The sequence below is a fragment of the Ochotona princeps genome, chromosome X (genome assembly GCF_030435755.1).
Source record: "Ochotona princeps isolate mOchPri1 chromosome X, mOchPri1.hap1, whole genome shotgun sequence".
Classification (NCBI taxonomy): Eukaryota; Metazoa; Chordata; class Mammalia; order Lagomorpha; family Ochotonidae; genus Ochotona; species Ochotona princeps.
In genome coordinates this window covers 106,624,219-106,644,661 of record NC_080865.1, presented here as the reverse complement: position 1 = coordinate 106,644,661, position 20,443 = coordinate 106,624,219, and the positions used below count along the sequence as shown (strand labels likewise).

General features: G+C 50.9%; 2 protein-coding genes across 2 annotated transcripts; one reads left to right on the top strand and one right to left on the bottom strand.

Moving 5' to 3' along the window:
- Positions 1 to 365: 365 nt before the first annotated feature.
- On the top strand, positions 366 to 9,147 carry TEX28 (testis expressed 28). The gene is made up of 3 exons (XM_004598900.3): positions 366 to 1,039; positions 8,210 to 8,345; positions 8,803 to 9,147. The coding sequence occupies exons 1-3, from the start codon at positions 366 to 368 to the stop codon at positions 9,145 to 9,147; spliced, it is 1,155 nt and encodes a 384-aa protein (XP_004598957.3).
- Positions 9,148 to 9,224: 77 nt separating this feature from the next.
- On the bottom strand, positions 9,225 to 19,837 carry LOC101524373 (medium-wave-sensitive opsin 1). Its single transcript, XM_004598859.2, has 6 exons — positions 19,726 to 19,837; positions 16,014 to 16,310; positions 13,833 to 14,001; positions 13,031 to 13,196; positions 11,788 to 12,027; positions 9,225 to 9,652 (listed from the first exon to the last, which is right to left on the bottom strand). Exons 1-6 carry the CDS (start codon positions 19,835 to 19,837, stop codon positions 9,542 to 9,544), a joined length of 1,095 nt encoding a protein of 364 aa, XP_004598916.1. The 3' UTR covers positions 9,225 to 9,541.
- Between the last annotated feature and the right edge of the window lie 606 nt (positions 19,838 to 20,443).

Here is a 20,443-nt window from a genome sequence, read left to right as displayed (position 1 = left end):
CTTCAGAACACAAACAGGCACCCATAAGGGATCCCGGCGAGTGTGAGGCAAGGACTTTTGCCACTAGGCTGCTGCGCTGGGCCCCATGATTGATAATGCTTGGAAGAGAAAATAGAGGAATGCTGGGCAGATGGGGAAGTTCTGGCTGTCTAAGGGAGTCGTGGTCAGGTGTGCCATAAGGGATGGAGTTGGTGCTGACCGGAGGGGTGGTGTTCTGCAGGCTGAGCTCCACTTGCCCTGACTGTGCTGGGCCACCTGGAAAGCTCCTGTGGTACACTACATCCATACGTGTCAGGACTTCCGTGCAGTAAAGCTGCAACATTTGCAATTACCTTTTGTGGCTTACTTTGATTTCTTGTTTCCCAATGCAGGCAGAATACAGCAAGAACGCAAGTGCTATGCTCCAGTCCAACGTGCCTTCCTGCAGATCTCTGTCCTCCAACATGGAGGGTCCCAGTGGTCAATCCAGCCTCTCAACTGGGGTGCTGGCCCGCAGCCTAGAGGACAGTGTCAAGCACCGCATCCTCTACCTGTCAGAGCAGCTGAGGGTGGAGAAGACCAGTCGGGACCAGAACACCATGGGCTACCTGAAGCTTGTGTCCAAAGCTGACCGACATCAGGCCCTGCACATCCGACAGGCCTTCGAGAAGGTGAACCAGCGCACTTCTGCCGCCATCGCCCAGACTGAACGAAGGCTCCGTCAGTGCCACCAGCAGCTGCAGGAGCTGGAGGCGGGGCACAGGCTCAAGGAGCCAGAACTGCAGGAGTGTGAGGCCCTGAGACGGGGCAAGAGCCAGAGCCTGGCAGCCAGCTGCCATGAGGATGCCAAGAACTGTCTCTTGGGCTCTGTGCAAGGGAAGCTTCCAGAGGCAAGACATAGGGCCTACAAGCGAAACCTGATCTTACACCAGACCAGGGAAGAGCTTAGGGACGTCAAGAAGCTCCACAGCAGCCTCCAGGCGGCCTGTCAGTACCTGAAGGAGCAGTACCTGATGGACCTGCAGGCGTCACTGGAGTCCCTGCAGGAGGAGAGGAGCAGGTGAGGCAGTTCTTTCTCACACCTTGCTTCCGGGGTGGAAACAGGCCAGGGATGCCCCCCAAGCCCGCCAGCCTCCTCTGTGGGAGGGAGTGGGCTGAGACAGAGGGGAAAGGACTGTGGTAGCACCTGCTTTGTCCCTTGCCAGCAAAAAAGGCTGCAGCTGGTTGTAGGTGGGCCTAGCCAAGGGGTGCTGGGCTAGGTCTGTGGCACCTGTCCCTGGTTAGGGATGTTCTGTGCTCCAGTTCCATCTGTTGGGAAGCTTTGAGTTGGGACCACAGTTGCTCTCCCAGCACCAATCTCTTCACCTTGATACGGGAGCACAAGGTCAAGTATCCTTTGGAATTTTCAAAACTGATGGCCTTCTGGTAAGTTTTCTCCACATCTTGATGTGGCTTCATTTTATTCTTTTTTAAAAAAAAAAATTATTTATTTTTATTGGAAAAATCAGATATACAGAGAGGAGAGACAGAGAGGAAGATCCTCCATCCAATGATTCACTCCCCAAGTGGCCGCAACAGCCAGAGCTGAGCCGATCTGAAGCCAGGAACCTCTTCCGGGTCTCCCACACGGGTGCAGGGTTCCAAGGCTTTGGGCCGTCCTCGACTGCTCTCCCAGGCCACAAGCAGGGAGCTGGATGGGAAGTGGGGCTGCCGGGATTAGAACCGGCAACCATATGGGATCTCAGTGCATGCAAAGCGAGGGCTTTACCCACTAGGTATTGTGCCAGGCCCGGCTTCATTTTATTCTTACAAGACTATGGCTCATTCAATTAAAAGAAAAAGCGGGGCACGAAGTCCTTCTTCCAAAGGCCCTTTCCCATTTCTGTCACGATCCTTCCTGAGGGCTACACCTCACCACTATCTGGGGCTAATCCTACAAGTGAGGGTGGCGAAGGCCAACCCAAGCCTCAACATTTTCATGAAAATAAGAACTCTACAGATTTTTAAGTTTCTAGATGTATAAGGATATGTCTTTAAGTTGGTGGACAGGGAAATAAAAGGCAAGTTCATTTGGGTGCAAAAAGTTTGGAAACCCAGGCCTAGTCTTTTTTTCCTCTTAATACCCACTTTTTAAAAAAGATTTATTTATTTATTTGAAAGGCAGATTTATTGGGTGGATGTGGAGGGAGGGAGGGAGGGAGGGAGGGAGAGAAAACGAATCTTCTGTCATCTTCTAGCTACTGGTTTACTTCCCAAATGGCGGCAGTGGCTGGGGCTGAGCCAGGCTGGAACTAGGAGCTTCATCAGGCCCGCACATTTCCCATGTAGTCTCAGCACGTTAGCAGGGAACTGGATTGACCTGGGGCCTATACTGGTTGTCAGTGTTGTAGGAAGCCCCTTTACTCTCTACGTCACAACATCAGCCCCGTGATGTGTAGTTTCAGGAAATATTTGAAGGCTCCTTCCATAAATGAATTTCTAAATTTCTACATCAAAATAAGCTGATTTTTTTTAGTTCAGATTTATGTGTGCTTCCTGTCTAAGCATATACTTATTAGAAATCAATCATTTATAAAAATTACCCTGATACACATAAGAATTTCCTGAGAATGGTAATAAGTAACAAGCCTCTTACCTCTTCTTGCCCATACCCACAGTTCAGGCTGACTTAATCTTGAAGTGTGACCCAGTAACACTGAAGAACAAGCACTTCCAGTTTGGGACAAGATTAAAAAAAGTACTTGTGAGCCTTCTGAATACTTATGACATCAATAAGAGAATTAGCTCTAATGTTGTGGAAAAAAATATACTCTAATGACATTTTTGAGCCTCTGCCCGCCTACTCAGTCAGCAGGGAGCCAAACTGTTCATTTCACGGTCATCAATTATTCTCTTTAGCGCCTCCATCACACTTATCTATATATAAGCCTCTTTCCTGATCATGACATCATTTTTGTAATTGCTATTGTTGGCACATCTCAATTTCCTGTTGGGTCGGAACACGAGTTCCAGGAACTCGTGGCCTGACTTGTCCTTGTGATTCATGCAATAGTGTGAAGTCATTCTCCATGCTTAGGAAAAAGCACAGCTCACTGATGCAGTCTGCAGCTGCACTTATGTTATCCATATGTTCTCTTTCCGTTTGATTTATGTATTTATTTAAGAGAGTGGAGAGAAACACAGAGACAGAGAGAGAGGTCCCCATTGCTAGTTCACTTCCCAAGTGTCTCCAATGGCTTGGATTGGATCAGGCTATACCTGGGAACTGGAAACTCAGTGTGTGGTCTCCTGTGTGGCTAGCAGAAAGCCATCACTGCTGCTTCCCAGGGTCTGCATGAACACCAAAGTGGAGTCAGGAGCCAGAACTGAGGATCAAACCCAGGCACTCGAATGTGGCATGCAGGTGTCTTAAGCCATGCTGTGACTGCTAAGCTAAGCCGCACCGGCCCTATTCACAAACCTTTGGTAGCATCCACATGTGAGATTTAAGTTAGTTTTAGGAAATTCCATCTCATCCCATCTTTTACAGCCTGAGTTGTGGTGGAGACATTGACGCCATAGCAGCCTTCAAACTTGCCATGCGAGTGCTACTTTGAGTCCTGGCTGTTCCACTTCATATCCAGCTCCCTGTTAATGCACATAGAAAAGCAACAGAAGATAATCCAAGCGTTTGGGCTTCTGCACCCATGTGGGAGACCTGGAAGAAGCTCCTGACCCCAGCCTTGTGCAGCTCCAGTCATTGTAGCCATCTTGGGAGTGAAGCAATCTGTGAAAGATCTCTCTCTAAATATGCCTTTCAAATAAACAAACACATCTTTAACAATACCTCTGCTTGCATGCGCCAGGATCCCATATGGGCACCGGTTCTAATGCCAGCAGCTCCATTTCCCATCCAAGTTCCTGCTTGTGGCCTGGGAAAGCAATAAGGGATGGCCCAAAGCCTTGGGATCCTGCACCCGCGTGGGAGGCCTGGAAGAGGCTCCTGGCTCCTGGCTCCTGATCGGCGCAGCTCTGGCTGTTGGGCCACTTGGGGAGTGAATCAGCAGACAGATCTTTCCTCTCACTCACCTTTTCTCTGTAAATCTGACTTTCCAATAAAAAGAAATGTAAGTAAATGATCAAGTGCTGCTGGTCCTTAGCATCAGGGACACCACCGTTCCCTGGCTTTCCTCTCAGTGCTTTTGCTTGCTTCTCCTCCTGCACTTGAGCTTTCGCACAGTTCATCCCCTCTCCCTCGGTGTCTACCTGCAGCACAGCAGGTCAGCGCCCTAGAAGAACCGCCTCCCTTGCCGCCTAAAGCATACTTCACAGGTTGCTGGCGCTGTTATCTTTATCATTCTACTGTGCATTCTGTGAAGGACTACCTGCCAGGTGCAAGCAAGAGCCAGAGAGCAGGAGCAACTTGACCTCAAAATCAGTGCTCCTAGCCACTTCCCCACCATCTACCCATTTCTTCCTTGGCCTTGTGTCTTTTCTGGGACCCCTTGCTTTTCATCTTCCATCTCTCTTTCATGAGCAGTTTCCTGCCACCCGTCACCCCACCCAGAATAGTTCTTCCCCAGTCACAGCTTCTAGCTCTGCTCTGTTTTACAGCCCTGCCACCTTCCTTGGGGACTTTAGGGCTCAAGTCTTTCCATCACCAGTCTGCCATCCTGGGTGCTTTTTTGGAGTCTTTCTTTCTATGAGTCAACACGGTCTTCACTTCCCAATCACTTCTGCCCTCCTAGTTCCCCAGGCCCCAGCCGCCTGGCCTCTGACACTCCACGCCAAGATCCTTGAATGGATTTCTTGTCGACAGCCAGCTGACACTCTACCTCCCTTACTTTGTTTGATTGTGCAGTCCTATTTGATGTTGTTCAACATTTCACCATTCTACTTCCTAACATTTGCCAATCTTGGCTCCCATGGCTCTGGTGATTCCCTACCGCCTGGGCTTTTCCTTGGTTGGCTTGACTCTAGTCTCCAGTGCCCCCACTTGCCAATCTATTTCAAGTGAGATTGCCCATCTTAAGCACACCTGCCCATACTGTGCTACTCACCCGCTGCTGTAGTCGTTGCACAGCTTCACTTCTCCAAGTTGCCGGCCATCAGCTTCTAGCTTAATCTACTGAAAGCCAGTTCCTGGAGAATATCAAGAATGTATTCCCGGTGCTGGGGCTGTGGTGCAGTGGCTTAAGCCACTGATTTGGGCATCCACATCCTCTACCACAGTGCCTGGGATCAAGTTCTGCTTCCAATGCAGCTCTCCGCTCATCCATCCTGAAAGGGTGGAGGTGATGACTCAAGTACTTGGCTTGCTGATCCTTATGTGAGAAATCTAGGTGGAGTTCTGGCTCCTGGCTTCAGCCTGGCCCTGCCTTGGCTGTTGTGGATGTCTATGGCCATTCTCTCTCTTTTTCTCTCCTTTTGCGTGTTTGCTCATCTGTCTATCCCTCACTGTCCCACTCCTTAAATTCCTGCAACAGCTGTCACTGGGCCAGGTCAGAACCTAGAGACTGGAACTCAGTTGAGACCTCCCTTTTTAAAAAAAGAATTTTACTCCTTTGCAAAATCAGTCAAGTTTAGGACAATCTGTTTTGGAGGGAATCTTAATATCTTAGGGATATTTTGGAAGGTTTTGATAAGCTACCCATTATTTCATTTTCATACAGAATTTTCCAGAGGATTCCATTTGCCTCTGTAACCAGAAATATTGGACAGACAGGGGTCCTTAAGTTATACTGGAGGGAAGAGCAGTGGACCAGAGAGGAGGGGGAGACCAAAGAGTGTCCTTAAAAAATGTTGTTCAGGGCCTGGCATGGTGGCCTAATGGCTAAAGTCCTTGCCTTGAACGCCCCGGGATCCCATATGGGCACCGGTTCTAATCCCGGCAGCCCCACTTCCCATCCAGCTCCCTGCTTGTGGCCTGGGAAAGCAGTCAAGGACAGCCCAAAGCTTTGGGACCCTGCACCCACGTGGGAGACCCGGAAGAGGCTCTAGGTTCCCGGCTTCAGATCGGTGCGCACCGGCCGTTGCGGCTCACTTGGGGAGTGAATCATTGGACGGAAGATCTTCCTCTCTGTCTCTCCTCCTCTCTGAATATCTGACTTTGTAATAAAATAAATAAATCTTAAAAAAAAAAAGAAGAAAAGAAAACGGTCTTTTAAAAAAAAATGTTGTTCAACAGCTTCTTATTCAAGAATATCCCCATATTGATAAACAACCTATTCTCTGACTTCATGAAGAGCCAATAGGCTCGTGGGCATTGTCTTTCCACTTACACGGAAGCTCCAGCCAAGAGAAGCTTCTTGAATGCATGTGGTTTGCCTGCTAGACACCGCAGCACCCGTTGTGTCTGTGTGGAGGAGCAACAGGCCCGTTTCTCAATGGGTACCAGGGACAGAGACAAAGGGAGCATTTCATTCCTTCTTATTAGTTTAGGAGTTTTAAAAGAATTTTTAAAAAAGATTTATTTCTGTTTATTGGGAAGGCAGAGTTACACAGAGGGAGGAGAGGGTGTGTGTGTGTGTGTGTGTGTGTGCTTCTAGTTCATTTTTCAAATGGCCACGATGGCCAGAGCTAGGCTGATCTGAAGCTGGGAGCCTGAAGCTCTTTCTGGGTCTCCCATGTGGGTGCAGGGTTCCAGGGCTTTAGCCCATCCTCCACTGCTTTCCTAGACCACAGACAGGGAGCTGGACAGGATGGTAAGCAGCCAGGATATGAACCAATGTCCATATTGGCTGCTGGCTCATAGTCAGAGTAGCAGTGTACTATATCATGGAGCTGACTCTGGGGAGCATTTGTTGAAACGCTATTAGGAAATGATTTTTGAAGTCTTGGCTTTCCACAGGCAGGCAGTGAGATTCTTGACAGCAAAGGGAGGTGCTGGCTTGTGTGGCTGTTCCTCCTTGAGCACCACATCACCCCCTCCTCCCAGACTTCCCTGCTGCTCCATGGGCTCCAGCACTCTTGCTTGACCTTGCCTCTTCTTCTCCATCCCCAGCAGCTGCTGCCAAACATGTCTGACTTTTGCCTTAAATGATACAGCCAGAGGGCCCGGCGAGGTGGCCTAGCGGCTAAAGTCCTCCTCTTGAACACGCCGGAATCCCATATGGGCCCCGGTTTTAATACTGGCAGCCCCACTAACCATCCAGCTCCTGCTTGTGGCCTGGGAAAGCAGTGGAGGACGGCCCAAAGCCTTGGATTCCTGCACCCATGTGGGAGACCTAGAAGAGGCTCCTGGCTCTTGGCTTTGAATTGGCTCAGCTCTGGCCGTTGAGGCCGCTTGGGGAGTGAGTCATCGGATGGAGGATCTTCCTCTCTGTCTCTCCTCCTCTCTGTATATCTGACTTTCCAATTAAGATAAAATAAAATTTAAAAAAAAATGATGCAGGAAGAGCCCCTTCCCACAGCCTGGCCCCAGCCCTTCTGGCCATCTTGAACTGTGTCCAAATGAGTGTGAACAACTTCAGCTTTACTTAAAGGTTGACATTTGCCATAGCATCTATTTTTTTAGAGAAATGAAATTCGAAAAGACTCACTTGATGTTCTCTATACCCTTTCCAATCTCATCCCAACCCACCTCTCTCTTCCCTTGCATGTGTATTTAAAAAAATAATTTCACTGTTTATATATTTCTACACACAACAGGTGGCAGTGTTTTGCTTGTGTTTTTTTCCCACGACTATTGAGATGTTACTTGCATGTGATAAAAAGCACATCTTAAACTGTATTTCAGTGATCTTTATTAAATTTACTGAGTTGTACAATTATTTCCACAATTAACTTTTTGGTTTTTTTCTTAACTGAGACGGAATTCATGTCCTGTAAAATTGGCCTGTGTAATTCAGAGATTTCTGTGTGCAGACTTCCCCAAAGAAAGCCTGGCCCCACGAGTGCTCGGTGCCCATGTGCCCAGGCCCCACCCAACCATCTGCATACATAGGCTCTTTGTGACTGCGAGTTTGGGCAACTGTTTCTACAACTTCTAGGCCATGGCTGTTTTTTAAAAACTGCTACTATACAGTAAGTATATGTAAAATACATGTGGCTATGGGTGTGTTAATGTGACTGATGCAAGTCTGGGGAGGGGCGCTCCTAGGAGTCCCTGAAGGAGAGGACAGACCATGGCTACTCCCAGGTTGAGAGGAGGAAGGCAGCATTGAACCCTAGTCTAGTGCAGGACACTCACTGTCAGCTTGGGCTCTGAGCAGGGTCCTGAGGGACGAATGCATTCTCTTTTGATTCCAAGGCGAACAATGATGGAACAACAGGTAGATGATCACCTGCAGGGGCACCTGGATGAGATTTACCATGTCAAGCACACCCTGGCTGCCACTGAAGAGAAAATGGCCTACCTTTCCTATGAGAGAGCCAAGGAAATATGGGTGAGAAGCTGCGGTGGGCTGGAACATCCTCTGAGGCGAGGAAGGCTGGGAGATTGAGCAGACAAGCTCTGAAGGCCCCCAGCCTGAGGCTAGCAGCAAATCCTCAAGCCATCCCCTCCTGAGAGTTCAAGGGCGAGCAGTGCCCCGTGTCAGCAGTTGCTTGTCTCTTCCACCATTCAGCTGAGCTGGTTTGGAGACTTGGGCACTGCAGTTCTCACTGTCCAGGGCTGTTGCTGAAAACCCGCCCATAGTCTGTGTCTCAGAGACCTGCGGAGAGCACAGTTACAACAGGTGCCCTGGGCTGGGAGACAAGGGTTGGCAGCTCTGTGCCTCCCTGTTTATCCGTGCGAAAAGAGCCAGCTCAGCCATGTCACTTGCACGCCCCCATCTGGGGTGCCACGCCATGGCTGGCTTCTGTCCTGCTTTGTGCTGAGCAGCTGTGTTTTCCAACCTGCAGGAATTCTTGGAAATTTTCAAGAGCCGAATATCCAGGCTAGAAACCCTCGAGAAAGTCACCCAGCTAGAGTTGGCGGGGAACCTCAGAAGACGACCCAAGGAGTTTTTGTTCCGATTCATGAGCCTGATCCTCACGCTGACCAGCATCCTCTTGGTCCTGGTCTCCAGCATCTGCGCATGCCCCCTGTCACTGGTCAACTCACGCCTGCGCACATGCACCATCATCATCCTGTTTGGGATGGGGGCCCTCGTGTGGCAAAAGCGACACACCATCCCCACCACAGACTGGCAGGCATGGATCCCCTCCAGATGGAGACTGGACTCCAAGGACTCCAAGTCCCCATAAGATGGACCTAAGCAGGCTAAGAGGTCCTCCTGTCTTAGATCCAGGGTCCTTCCCCTTTCTGGGGGTGAAAAGAGCCCCAGTGAGCACCCCACCCCTGCCACACTTTAGCTTTCTTATTGCTTAACCATGGGTACAATGAGATGGGAGCCTGGGCCCACACTCCCACACTCCAACTTGCCTCAATGCTGTCACACCCCTGTAGACACCAGGGTTGGGCAAGATTAAAGTCTACCACGCGCTGTTCTCTACTCTGTCTCCCTCACACCTGAGGCTCAGGCAGCCCCAAAGTGCAGTGGTTTTAGCAAAGAGAAATGAAAAGTGTTTCACAGGGCTGGAGAAGGAGGAGGGGACGGCAGGCAGAGCACCAGAGGGTGTGGCAGGGAGGAGGCGGCCATCATGCGGGTGCCACTGAAGAGACGGATGAGGCCTCAGTTTTGGAGGCGCTGGAGAGCTCAGAGCTGTCCTCGACCTTCTTTCCAAAGAGCTGCAAGATGCAGTTTCGAAACTAGAGGGACAGAAATCATCACTGAGCAGGCCAGGAGGGGCCTGGGTGCTATACTAGAGGTAAGACTCCCACATGCCCGACTGTCCCCCAGTTGTTTCTTGGTCATGTCGCATGGCGATACTCATGGTGACTGTGATGGGTTGAATTGTGTCATCCCTAGGGAAGGGCTTGAGTGCTGACCACTGGAGCCCATGAATGTGTCCTTATTTGGGAAGACGAGAACACTCCAAAGAGTTCATGGAAAATGGCATGAAGCACTAAGCTTATTTTGGTGCAAAAATTTCTCCATCCCTGATGGCTATTCTCACAGTGCACATTTTTTCATGTCCCTTGTGGAGACCCTTTGTGCCCTTTGTAGGTGTAAGTAAGATATGCGGCAGGGTGAGGTCAGCCTACCATTAGAGTGGTGAAGAGAAGCTGCCTCGGGCAGAAAGGGAGAACGCCACTGAAGCTGACAGCAGGCAGAATGCAGGATTACACTGCAAGTTAAGGAAAGGTGAGAATTGGAAGTGACCAGCAGAAGCCAGCTCTAAGACAGGGGTGTGGAGCCACTCAGCCTGTAGTAGTTTGTTATGACAGTCTCAGGATACTGGGATGGGGATCAAAATGGGGTGTCAGCTGTGGGACCCACCTCTGCAAAACGTGGCATGAGGCTCAGAGTCATTTGAGTTCAAAGGAATGCAATTACCACCTTGTTTCTAGTCCATGAGTTTTGGGACCAGGTGAGCACCAGGCACCCTTGCAGAATTTGTTTTTCCATTTCTCAAATTGTGTCTTGTGCTATCCTGGAATTAACCACAATGTTTTGATAACCCAAACCATAGATGTTGCCTAAATATTTCGGGCCTGTTCTTGATTACCTCTTACTTCCTCTATTTTCAGAATTCTCCCAAAGGAATACAAAGGAATAGTTTACATGAAAAACATCAGAAAAGGGCTAAGCAACAGAAGTGACTCAGCCAAAGAGCTGGCAGCAGCTAAGGTTGAGGAATGTGTTCACCAAAGTCAGCTGCTATGTCCTTTCTGGGCACCCACTTCCATGCCAGACCCTGCCCTGGAGGGATACTGCAGGGAACAACAAGAACCAGATGCCCAGTGTCTTTCCCAACATACAGATAGCTGAAGCCAAGTTCAGAAGGTCTCCCAGTGCAGACATTTGCCTGGGAGAGGAGGCTTCTGAAAGGAGAAAGGGAAGAATCAGGTGAGGGAGATGGTTGACAGTTTGGGTTTCTGGTAGCTGACACTAGACCTCCAAAGATATCTTCATGACAGACAAAAAGTGAGCATGGATATGTCCACCACATTATTCCCAGGAACTGAGGGCAGGACTGGTCCAACCTGTGCTATTTGAAAACTGGCAGGATGTTTGCATGCCTGAAGAATTCCTGAGCCCACTCAGCTGCCTGAGTGATTTGGGAACCCAGGCAGGGCAGCTGTAAGATGGATAAACAAAATAGAACCACTTGGAAGGGCTTTGGTGAGATGGGCGGCCCATGTGGGCATCTGCAGTCCCCAGCAAGTCACATGGCATTTGCATTTTAATGAAGTGTCCAGAATCAGGAGATGATGAACCTCATGAGGCCACCCAGAATCTCCCAGGAAGGCCTCAAAGTCATGGGCAACTTGCTGCTGAGGCGCAACACGTGGGTTTCACAGTGGTTGCCATGAAATAAGACCTTGGAAGAGACCACAGTACGTGCCCCTGGCACAGCCAAGAGGGGTCTGTTTTTGCGCTCATAGAAAAGCAGGTTTAAAACATTAGGGTTTGCAAACAGGAAGACGATGACTGAGAGAAGAATTGAGCCTGTAAACCCCAGAGGGGCATACTTCGGGCCAGTGCAGATCTGTGCAGGAAGTCCTACAGCCTGTGAATCCCAGGAAAGCCCTAGGCCTGTAGGCCATACTCCAGCACACAAGTGGGCTAGACTAACATCATCATTGGGTCCAGAGGACATGCCTAAGCCTTTTGCTAGTGGCTGTGTGCATCACTTACTAAGCCTCTTCCTGCAAGGTCATTATCAGCCTCCCTCAGATGTTTTGTGGGCTCCTTCTCAGTGATGCAATTCCAAGCAGGAGCCACTCCTGCATTTCCCTGTGGTCTATTTCCAGTTCATGCTCCTGACAGTATTACTTACCTGCCGGTTCATAAAGACGTAGATAATGGGGTTGTAGATGGTGGCACTTTTGGCAAAGTAGGATGGTATGGCAGCCACCAGAGGGTGGAAGGCATAGCCAGGGTGGGCGGTAGCAAAGCATGCAAAGAAGGTGTAGGGGCCCCAGCAGAGGCAGTAGGCAAAGACCATCACCACTACCATGCGTGTCACTTCCTTCTCAGCCTTCTGCGTAGACTCTGATTCTTTTTGCTGCTTGGCCACCTGAGGAAGCAGCGACAGAGCATGCAGCCGTCACAAAAGGCTCTTGTGGGCAATGATGAAGAGAGGTGGCAAGAGCAGGGCAGCCCAGGAATGGGGAGTCCTGGGGGAGGGGCAGCCAGCAGCCAGCTCTGCCTTAGTCAGGGCTCAACCTGCCTTCAGGGACTGCCTATTTACTTTGGGATCACAAGCAGCTGGCTGATCTCACTCCTCTCATGCATTCCCTTACTCAGAGCCCTGCCTAGCCTCAGTGGAAGCCTCAAAGGATCACTGGATAAAGAGGTAATGATGAGAGAGGTACCAAGATGGACAATGGGGTTGGAAGTGTGTGTGTGTCCAGGGGCAATGCCAGCAGTGACTTGAGTAGCCAGAAGTCAGGCATCTGGGGAGGGATCTGACCGCATGCAGCTGAGTGTGGGTGAAGAAGGGCCTGTACAGGCTGGAAGTCCAAGAGTGTCTGGCCAACAGCCTTGGACCACGTTTCTGAGCTGGGAATCCAGCAAGCTAGAGCTGACATTCATGGGGCCATGTCTGAGCACCTGCCAGAGCCAGTTAAGCTGACTGTGCTGTGTGGCAAGGCACCTAGGGGAGCAAGCAGCAGCCTTCAGCCCAAGGCAGGGAGGTGCCTAGAGTTGGTCCTGAGCCTGTGGCCCCCCTCTAACAAGCGCTAGTGACTACTTGCTGTCTGACTGAGGGCTCGCTGTCTCTATGCCAACCAATGTCTTGGCAATTACAGTGCAGTGACGGGCAAACAGGTGACCTTTGAAGGGAGTGCAGAACTCCCAGCAGCCAGGACCCCTGCCTCACCTCCTTGGTGTGGCAGCACAGCCTAGGGGTGCTTCCCAGGTTGGGGGGGGACAGGCAACGGCCCCATTAAGGGACAAAGGAAGTTAATATTTCTTTCCAGGTCTGGTATCCTCAGATCTCGGGAGTGCCAGGGACTGGCCAGGGTCAGGAGAACACCCTGGAGGAGCCTTTGTCCCCGTGTGCACAAAGCGGGGCTCACCGTCCGGATGGCCAGCCACACTTGCAGGTAGCAGAGTACAATGACACTGAGTGGGATGATACAGCACGTGATCATGAGGACCATCATGTAGGACTGCACGCCAGGGTACGAGGTGCCGCTGAACACATCGGGGCCACATGAGGTCTTCAGGCCATATGGCCAGTACCTGGTAGGAAGGGACCCCCATCCAGCAGGTCACTCACATGGCTGCGTTGGTTTTTTGGTTCATTTGTTTGAAATGAAGGTGAATTCACATCACATAAATTTTGCCATGTGAAAGTGGAATTCAGTCCAGTCCCAGTATTATGTACCTCCATAACGTTTACATTCCTCCAAAAGGAAACCCTTGGGTCACAACTGGGAAAACCTGGCCCATACCTGCTCTGTTATTGTTGAGTTGTAAAGTACACATCCTACACAATTTACCGTGATGTCACTGCCAATGCTGTGTGACTGTTGCGCATGATCTGGTTCCCAGAAGGAAGGGACAGCCTCTCTCTGAACACCACCTTTTCATGAGGTTGTCCTTGGAGACTGCAGCATGTGTTGCCATGCTGTCCCTCAGACACATGAGTCATTAACTCAGAACTCTGTGGCAAACAGCTGGGCTAGGATATGGCTGACTTATGGGCACACATGTCCTTACAGCCAGTAAGCAGTGCCAGCGATTCAGACACAGCGCTGCATACTTGGAGGCCTTGGAGGCCCAGCAACAGGAAGTCATGTGTCCAGAAGCCATAAAGTCTGATGCACCCCATTTCATGGCAACCAAACCGCCTCGCCTGCCCCCTTGCATCCTTACCTGCTCCAACCGAAGATGGGTGGGGCTGTCCAAACAGCCGACCAGATCCAGGAGAAGGCAATGCCTGCACTGGCCAGCTTGGCATCAAATCTCACATTGCCAAAGGGTTTGCAAACCACCAACCACCTCTCCCAGGAAATGATGGCTAGGGACCAGAGCCCCGTAATCCCTGCAGGGAGAGCAGAAACACCAGGAGGCTAAGGTGAAGCAAGGCATAGCTGGCCTCCTCTTCTCCCCTCCCCTCCCTTCTCCATTCCTCTTCTCCCAGGTCTTCTCCACTTCCCCTCCTTTCCTCTCCTTTCTGCCCCTCTCCTTCCTCCTCCCCCTGCATCCCAGCCCCTCCTTCCCTCCCCTCCCTTTACCTTCCTTCCTCTTTTCTCTCCGCCCTCCCTTCCCCTTCTCTTTTCTCCCTTCTCTCCGCTGCCTGCAGAGCAGGAGTCTCAGCTCCAAGTTTGGCCACTGAGTTTCTTGCTGCCACCACTGTGGAATCCTGAAGCTGGGGACAGAGAGCTCAGAACCCTCTGCCCACCTTGCAGGCCCTTCAGCACAGACGAAGCAAGAAAGAATCACAACGATCTGACGGCCCTGCACTTGTTCAGCCACAGGGGCTATGGGCACTTCTGTTCCCTTGGCCCTTCCTCTGATGTGGTTACAGACAGCTGGTGACACAACCATACCGAGGTACTGTGGCCCCAGGCCTGATCCAGGAAATAGGCTTGAGATCGCTCCACACTCATACACATATACACAGGAGAGATGGCTTCCCTTGAATTCAGGGCTGTATGACTTGGAGTAGGTGGAGAAAATTACATCTTTCTCTCCCCTGACCACTAACAGACACTTGCCACTGGCTTCTGTGATGGACACGGCAGTAGCAGCAGTGCCCATGACTTGCTTAGCCTGAGGAGTCACCGAGGGCTGTATGTCATAGGTGTGCAGATATTCAGAGGTCTCTTTTGTGCCTGTCACTATGGGGAAGCATCAGTGCTTGTCAGGTTGCAGCCCATTTTATGCTTTGCTACAGAACTGTGTTGCTAATCATTTTCTGAAATGATTTTAACAAAAAGAGTATGGCAGTTACTGGTATTTCATATAGAGTGGTTATTTAACCCCACACTGGGATGCCTGGATTTCAGTCCAGACTATGGCTCCTGGCTTCTGCTCGCTGTGAATGCATCCTGGCAGGCAGCATGCTCAAGTGCTTGGGTTCTTGCCTCCCGAATTGAAAACTTTCACCAAGTTCCCAGCCCCCAGCTCCAGCCTGCCCCAGGGCTGGCCTTTGGGGACATTTGTGGGGTGAGCCCTCTTCCTCTCTCAAATTATTACCAAATGCAGTTAAATATTAGAAATATTTCCTACATTGGTGACCAATTTTCAGTATAATTGGCTGGCTTAGTAACCTCATGGATTTCAGTTTATGAATGTATAACCTGGCTTTCCAGCAGACTAAGGGCATCTATGACATCAAAATGGGTGCCAAGTTCTGGCTGTTGAGTATGATAATTCCAGACCAGAGAGCGGGGCCTGCCTGCCTGAGGTCTGCTCAGTAGCACTGGTCACTTGCTTGCACTCTGTACCCTTCTGAAGCCTCTCTGGCCACCAGTGACTTCTGGTTTCTCCTCACCCCTTCATTTTGAGCATCCTGATGAAGGCCCCATATGGTCACCCTCTGTGAAAGATCCCATCCTAAGCACAATGCCTGGCATCCTGGTACCAACACGTTACTGATGGGACTGGAGGAAGGGGTCTGGACTCTGGCTTCAGTGTGTACAATGGTCTGCTGCAAGCTGCGCTTTCCCCTGGGAAGAGCTGACACAGGGGAACTGAGACAGGGTGTGGCTCAGATCCGGGGGGACATTTTGTCATAGTCCCATACTACTCTGAGGTTGGCTTGCGGTACACCCGACTACTCCCATGACAGTCACAGAGCCCCACTAGCTGTGGCTCAGCAGACCCTGTTTTAAAAATTGGGCTGTTTGACTTAAAGTGGCCATGCAGATAGAAGCTTCCAGAATCTTGTGACACCATCTTGCTGTTCCTGTGATGACCTTGGCCCAGTTTCTCTTTGGGAATCTGTCCACATTGGCATTTGGGCTTCACACACACATGTTCTTGTGCTGTGTGTTTTTACTATGCACGCCTGACTGGGTTTCCTTAAGCCCAGGGTCCCAAGCAACTTACCACACAAGGACACGGTGTAACCCTCCACAACACACAGAGGGTGGCCCAGCACGAAATAGCCAAAGAACTGGTTCGCCACGCTGATGGTGCTGGCGATGAGGGTCTCTGCTAGGTCAGCCACCGCCAAGTTCACCAGAATCCAGTTCAGAGGATGCCGTAGCTTCTTGAACCTCATGGTGGCCACCAGCACCAGCCCATTGGTGAAGACAGACGCAACCACCACTAATATCATCCAGGCGGTGGTGAGGTGGTACACCCACCTGGGGGCGATGTGATAATTCGGGCCTTCAAACGGGCCTGGAGGCGAGAGGCACAGGGTAGAGAGAGCAGCTTGGCTCCAGCGTCCTCCACCCCTGCCAGAGGATGAACACACATGCCCAAGCTCTGTCAGAGCCTCCCTCTGGCCTGCCCGCGCCGACCCTGCTGCTGCTGTCCTTGCCTTTGCCACCAGCCCATGCCCTGAAGCCAGAGACCAATGCCTGCTGGGTCCACACACTGGCCCTTCATCAGCTCTGCTAGGCACTATTCCCTATGTGACTCCCCCTCTTGGGGGAACTGTGTCAGCCCTGAAGAGGCACCCATGGGCTCCTGATTTGGGAGCCTGCTGCACATCTTACTGCTGTGGCAACTTCTGCTGACATCCTGGGTCCTCTCCCCTTCCTCCTTCAGATCAAGCCTGCCTCAGATGAGGTCAGCGCTAACCTTCAAGAAGCCTTGCCAGCAACCCAACTAACACCACCTCAGCCTCTTGGCAAGACCACCTGTCACCTCACCGCCAATGGAACTCTGAGCCCCCAGGTGACATCGTCAGAACAGTGAGGTCTTTCCAAGGGGACTCGGGTCTGCCAGTGGAACAAGTGGAGCCCCTAGGAGCGGGAGCAGTGATGTGAAGAAAGAGACCCAGAGAGCTGTAGAGCCTTCCTTCCTCCAGGAGTGAACTCGGCGCAAAGTCGGTGCCCTGCCCCCAGAAAGAGGCAACACCAGACTCCCAACTTCCAGAACGTGGCACGGACTGCACTATGAGCCAGATGGCTGACTCCCTGCCTTTGAATAGAGTGTCCAGCACAGCAGGCACTCAGTGAAGGAATGAATCAAAGTGGGTACACCCTGAGGTCAGACCATAGACTTCTAATCTCAGACAAGTCTCAGAGTGAAAGCATGTTTGGAGACATGGTATCCGCAGAGGTGATCTAGTTCAAATGAGGTGATTAGTGTAAGCTCTTGTCCCATAGGGCCAGTGTCCTTATAAAAGTGGAAGTCTCGGGTCCCCTGCTGTGCTGTAGTGGGTAAAAGTTGCTGTCTGCAGTACCAGCATCCTATATGGGTGCCAGTTCAAATCTCAGCTTCTCCATGTTTGATCCAGCTCTCTGTTTATGGCCTGGGAAAGCAGCAGAGGATGGCCCACGTCTTTGGGATATTGCATTCATCTGCAAGATGCAGAAGAAACTCCTGGCGCTCAGCTTTGGATCAGCCCAACTCTGGCCATTGTGACCACTTGGAGCATGAACTAGTGGATGGAAGATCTCTCTCTGTGTAACTCTGCCTTTCAAATAAAATAAATCTTTTAAAAGTGGGTTTAACCAAAGTAAAACAAATTTTAATTCCTAGTTGAACTTTATCAAAATATAAAACTTTAAAAAGAAAGAAAAGGGATGGGAAGTTTGAAGACACACAGAGGCATGTACATGGAGATTGACCATGGCAGAGAACAGAGGCGCTTCCACAGCCAAAAAATGCCACGGATCACCTGGGAGCCTAGCAGCCGAGGACTGTGAGCCTCAACAGTCACCCTGTCACCAACCTGACTCTCAGACTGCTGGCCCCTATAATCAGGAGTCAAGACATTCCTGTTGGGCAAGACAAACTGGTACGTGGTGCTGCTTTACGGCAGCCACGGGGAGCTCACACAGCACTAAAGCCCTGCCAAGGGCAGCTAACTCCTTTACTCCAGGGTGCAGTGGCTGTCCCTAGCTCCTTGTGTTGGAAGTAACTTTTTGGACACTGCTTGAAAGAGCTGCAAAGTTCAGACACTGCCAACTCCTAGAGGCCACTGTGGGACATTCAGGTCCCATAGGATGCATCTGCCTTCAGTCAGCTGGGCTCTGCTCTGAAGCACGTCCTGAGACACGGCAGCTCCCATGACTGTGCAGGATCCATGTTGAGCTCCAAGAGCCTGCTTAGGCCTGGCCTGGTCTCAACTGCTGTGGGCACTGGGGAGGCAAGCTGCACACAAGGGTGTTCCGTCATCTCTGTTCCTCAAATAAATCAACCGTGTGTGTGTGTGTGTGTGTGTGTGTGTGTGAAGGCGTGTAGGGAAGAGTGGGCAGAGAATCTAGAATTTGTAGACTGTTATTTGGAACCCTGTATATATTTTGTTCTGTAATAAAATTAAATTTAAAAACAATCTTTAAAAAGAAAAACTAAAGAAAAAATGAACTTGAATGCATCCCAACTCAATGGGCAAAGTTACATAGAGAGGAACTATCCTAAGAGACTGGAAAATGCATTATCATTTCCAGAGATGGGTGTGTGAGAGAGAGAAGTCAGAAGTTACAATTAGATGATGTCAGGTGATTTGTGGCCAGCATGCTGGCTCAATTGGCCAATCCTCCAGATCCAAACCCCGGCGTTCCATATGGGCACCAGTTCTAATCCCGGCAGCTCCACTTCCCATCCAGCTCCCTGCTTGTGGCCTGGGAAAGCAGTGGAGCACGGCTCAAAGCCTTGGGACCCTGCACCCTTGTGGGAGACCTGGAGGAAATTCCTGGCTCCTGGCTTTGGACCAACCCAACTCCGGCCGTTGTGGTCATTTGGGGAGTGAACCAGCAGATGGAAGACCTTTCTCCCTGTCACCTCTTCTCTGTAAATCTGCCTTTCCAATAAAAATAAATAAATCTTTAAAAAAATAATTATATGATGTTCTAATTCTACCTAAAGTCCTGGAAAACAATCGATCTTGGCAAAACACACTCACAGACCACTGTGCTCTGAGCAGACCTTCAGATTCACCACCACTCCGTCTACAGGAAAATGATCATGAACAAGCTCAGGGCACGTTAAACGGCATCAGAGCGAAACATGCAAAATGTGGGCAAGGGACAAGGACTTGTTGCCTTCAAAAAGTAAATTATGGGGCTGGTGTTGTGGTAAGCTTCTACCTACAACATCAGAATCCCACTTCAGTGCCAGTTCAAGTCCTGGCTACTCCACTTCTGACTCAGTTTCCTGCTAATGTACCTGGGAGGGCTCTAGAAGATGTCTTGGATACTTGGGCTCCTGTACCCATGTGGGAAACCCAAATGGAGTTTCAGGTTTCTGGCTTTGACCTGGCCCAGCTGTGGTCATTGTAGTCATTTAGGGAGTGCAGAAGCAGGTGGAAGACCTCTGTTTCTATTGACTCACAAAAAACCTCTGCAGTGGCCATTCCCAGTGACACCCTCTCTCGCCTGTTGGGATCTCACAGTGGGGTGCAGGCAGTAGCAGGTGGCTTTTTGTTTGGGAAGCAAACTAGTGGATGTGGCCAGAGTTCCCCGCGATGAGAGCTCAGAAGTACTACATGCAATGATGGCGGGGCCCAAAGACAGAGTTAAGGAAGCCTCCTGGGCATTGTCAAGGCTAAGGAGACCCTCTTGGGTGACAGGGCGACAGAGGAGGGACTTTCCTAGGGAGGGGGCGTGGCCAGCGGCCTCCAGCGCAAGGTCGTCGTGCTCACCTCTGGTGACATTGCTGTTGGTGTAGGTGAAGATGCTCGCCTGTGTGCTGTCCTCGTAGCTGTGCTGCGGTTGCCTGCCTGTGAGCCTCTGGGGGTCCCACGGCTGTGACATGGCTACGGACAACCCTGTCTCGTCGTCGACAACCCTGGAACACTGCTGGGGGACATGGCACTTTATAGCAGCTTGCGGGATCAGCCCAGGCCTCCTCACCTTAGAAGCTCCCAACCCCCTTGCCATCTAGTTGATCTCTTAATTGGGCTGCGACTTAGACCTTCTCCTCGTCCCCATCGTCATCCTCATCCTTGTCCTGCCACTGCTACTTCTCTACTCCTAAGGTCAGCCCTCAGGAGCAGCTCAGACAGATTTACTGGGCCCCAAACTTGGAAACTTCCCATTTGGTTCACAGAGGTGCTGCCAGGAGCCACCATGGCATTGGGTCCTGTCTGCATAGCTGAGGTCTGGGTGCACCGTGAGCTGCCTGGAAAGTAGAGGCCTTTGTAGGACCAAGTCTGGGGCTTCAGGCTCCTTGCTGCACATGCCAGCTCAGTGGGCCCAGCTGGGTACAGTTCGTGCCCGAGGGGCTTCGGCCTCAGGGCAGGCTCCCACTCCACTTGCTTCTTGCTTCCAGCGTACTGTCATCCAAGCAGCGGTTTCAGCCACCAGCAGACCTAGGCACGTATCGCACAGCCCAGGCCACCTGCCAGCAGATCAGTGCTC